Source organism: Geospiza fortis, unplaced genomic scaffold (genome assembly GCF_000277835.1).
Source record: "Geospiza fortis unplaced genomic scaffold, GeoFor_1.0 scaffold23, whole genome shotgun sequence".
Taxonomy (NCBI): domain Eukaryota; kingdom Metazoa; phylum Chordata; class Aves; order Passeriformes; family Thraupidae; genus Geospiza; species Geospiza fortis.
In genome coordinates this window covers 10753591-10754986 of record NW_005054303.1, presented here as the reverse complement: position 1 = coordinate 10754986, position 1396 = coordinate 10753591, and the positions used below count along the sequence as shown (strand labels likewise).

Genomic DNA, 1396 nt, shown 5'->3' with positions numbered 1-1396 from the left:
GCCTTCCCCACTCCTGCCCCTCGCCGGCCCCGCAGCCCCCGATGCTCAGTTTACCCCCGGGCTAGGCCAGCCTTGAAGAGGGTGCGGGTGAGCCGTGTGCCCCCTCAGGCCTGGCTCAGGGAGAGGGTTGCCTGGCTGGGCTCTAAAGAAAGCTCAGAGGAGCATCGTTCCGTCTGTAATGATGGAAGAGAGTTTTAAATTCAGGGTATTTCGGGCATTAGCAATGTGTGCGGTTTGAGCGCTGGCTCCACAGGGAGCTTGGTGCAATCCTCGGGAGATTTAAAAGTGTGGTCGCAGGGCGTGCGAATCATAGAATGTCCTGAGTTGGAAGGAGCCCACACAGATCATGGATCCATGCCCTGCGCAGGACACCCCAAGGGTCACAGCCAGTGCCGAGAATCTTGTCCAGACTCTTCTTGAATTCTTGGTATGTAGGGCCAGTAGCTGGACTCAGTAATCCTTGCAGGTCCCTTCCAGCTGAGGACATTCGATGATTCTCTATTTTTAAAACATCTAAAGCTTGTTTCTGCATTATGAATTTTCCTAAAACCTGCAGTTTTATATTTACCCGTTTTAAATGCTTCTTTTTTTGTTTGTTTGTTTATTTGCTTTAGTGGTAGAATGAGAGCTTTGGAGAGGAATAAGATCACAAAGAAGACTCTAGATGTGGCCCAGCAGTACTTCTTTCCCCCCTACTCCTTCCAGATCCGAGTTGGTGCTCTGTACCTTCTGTATGGGCTCTATAATGCCCAGCTTTGTCAGCCAAAACAAAAGGTAATTGTTCCTGAGGTTTTATTCTCAGGAGATATCAGGTGGCATAAGATATGTGGTACACTGCTGTCTGCTTTGTCATCATAAATGGTTTGGGCATTTCCTCTCGCTTTCTCAAAATAAAAATACTTAAAGCCAGATTGAAAGCTACTGGAACATGCAGGGACAGAGAATGTGTTCATCAGCTGTAGGGTGAACCCCATTACAGCCTGAGTTACTCTTCAGAATTCCAACAGAATGGAGACTGAATTATTTCCACTTGCTGTTAACCAGAAAAGGAATTCATAAATAGGTTGAGAGGGTGAATGACACCCTCCTTGCTGCTTTTAGGATAGGAGACCAGTATCTAAAGGAATTGCAAACTCAGTGCAGAGAGAAGTGGCTTGCTTGGGAACTTTGTTATTTTTGTTGAGTGCATGTGCAAAATTGAGTCCAAATTCTTTAAATAACAAAATGAATTTGGAGTAGTCTACAATGATGCCATGATGGCTCATATTTTGAACTCAGAGGAATCAATAACTTTTTATGAAGATGAATTTAGGCAATTTTAAAGCCACACCTGTAAGAAGGTACATGAGTTATCCAGAAAGTTAAGCAGAGAGAAAGTGAAGTGGGCAGAGTGGAT

General features: G+C 45.1%; 1 protein-coding gene across 1 annotated transcript in view; it reads left to right on the top strand.

Annotated features, from left to right (window-relative positions):
• The window catches only part of SNAPC1 (small nuclear RNA activating complex polypeptide 1), an 8698-nt gene that overhangs the window by 340 nt on the left and 6962 nt on the right, over positions 1–1396 (top strand). Inside the window, exon 2 of the mRNA XM_005417946.2 lies at positions 615–774. Within this exon, the coding sequence (XP_005418003.1) occupies positions 615–774 (160 nt within the window). The remainder of the gene's footprint in view (positions 1–614; positions 775–1396) is intronic.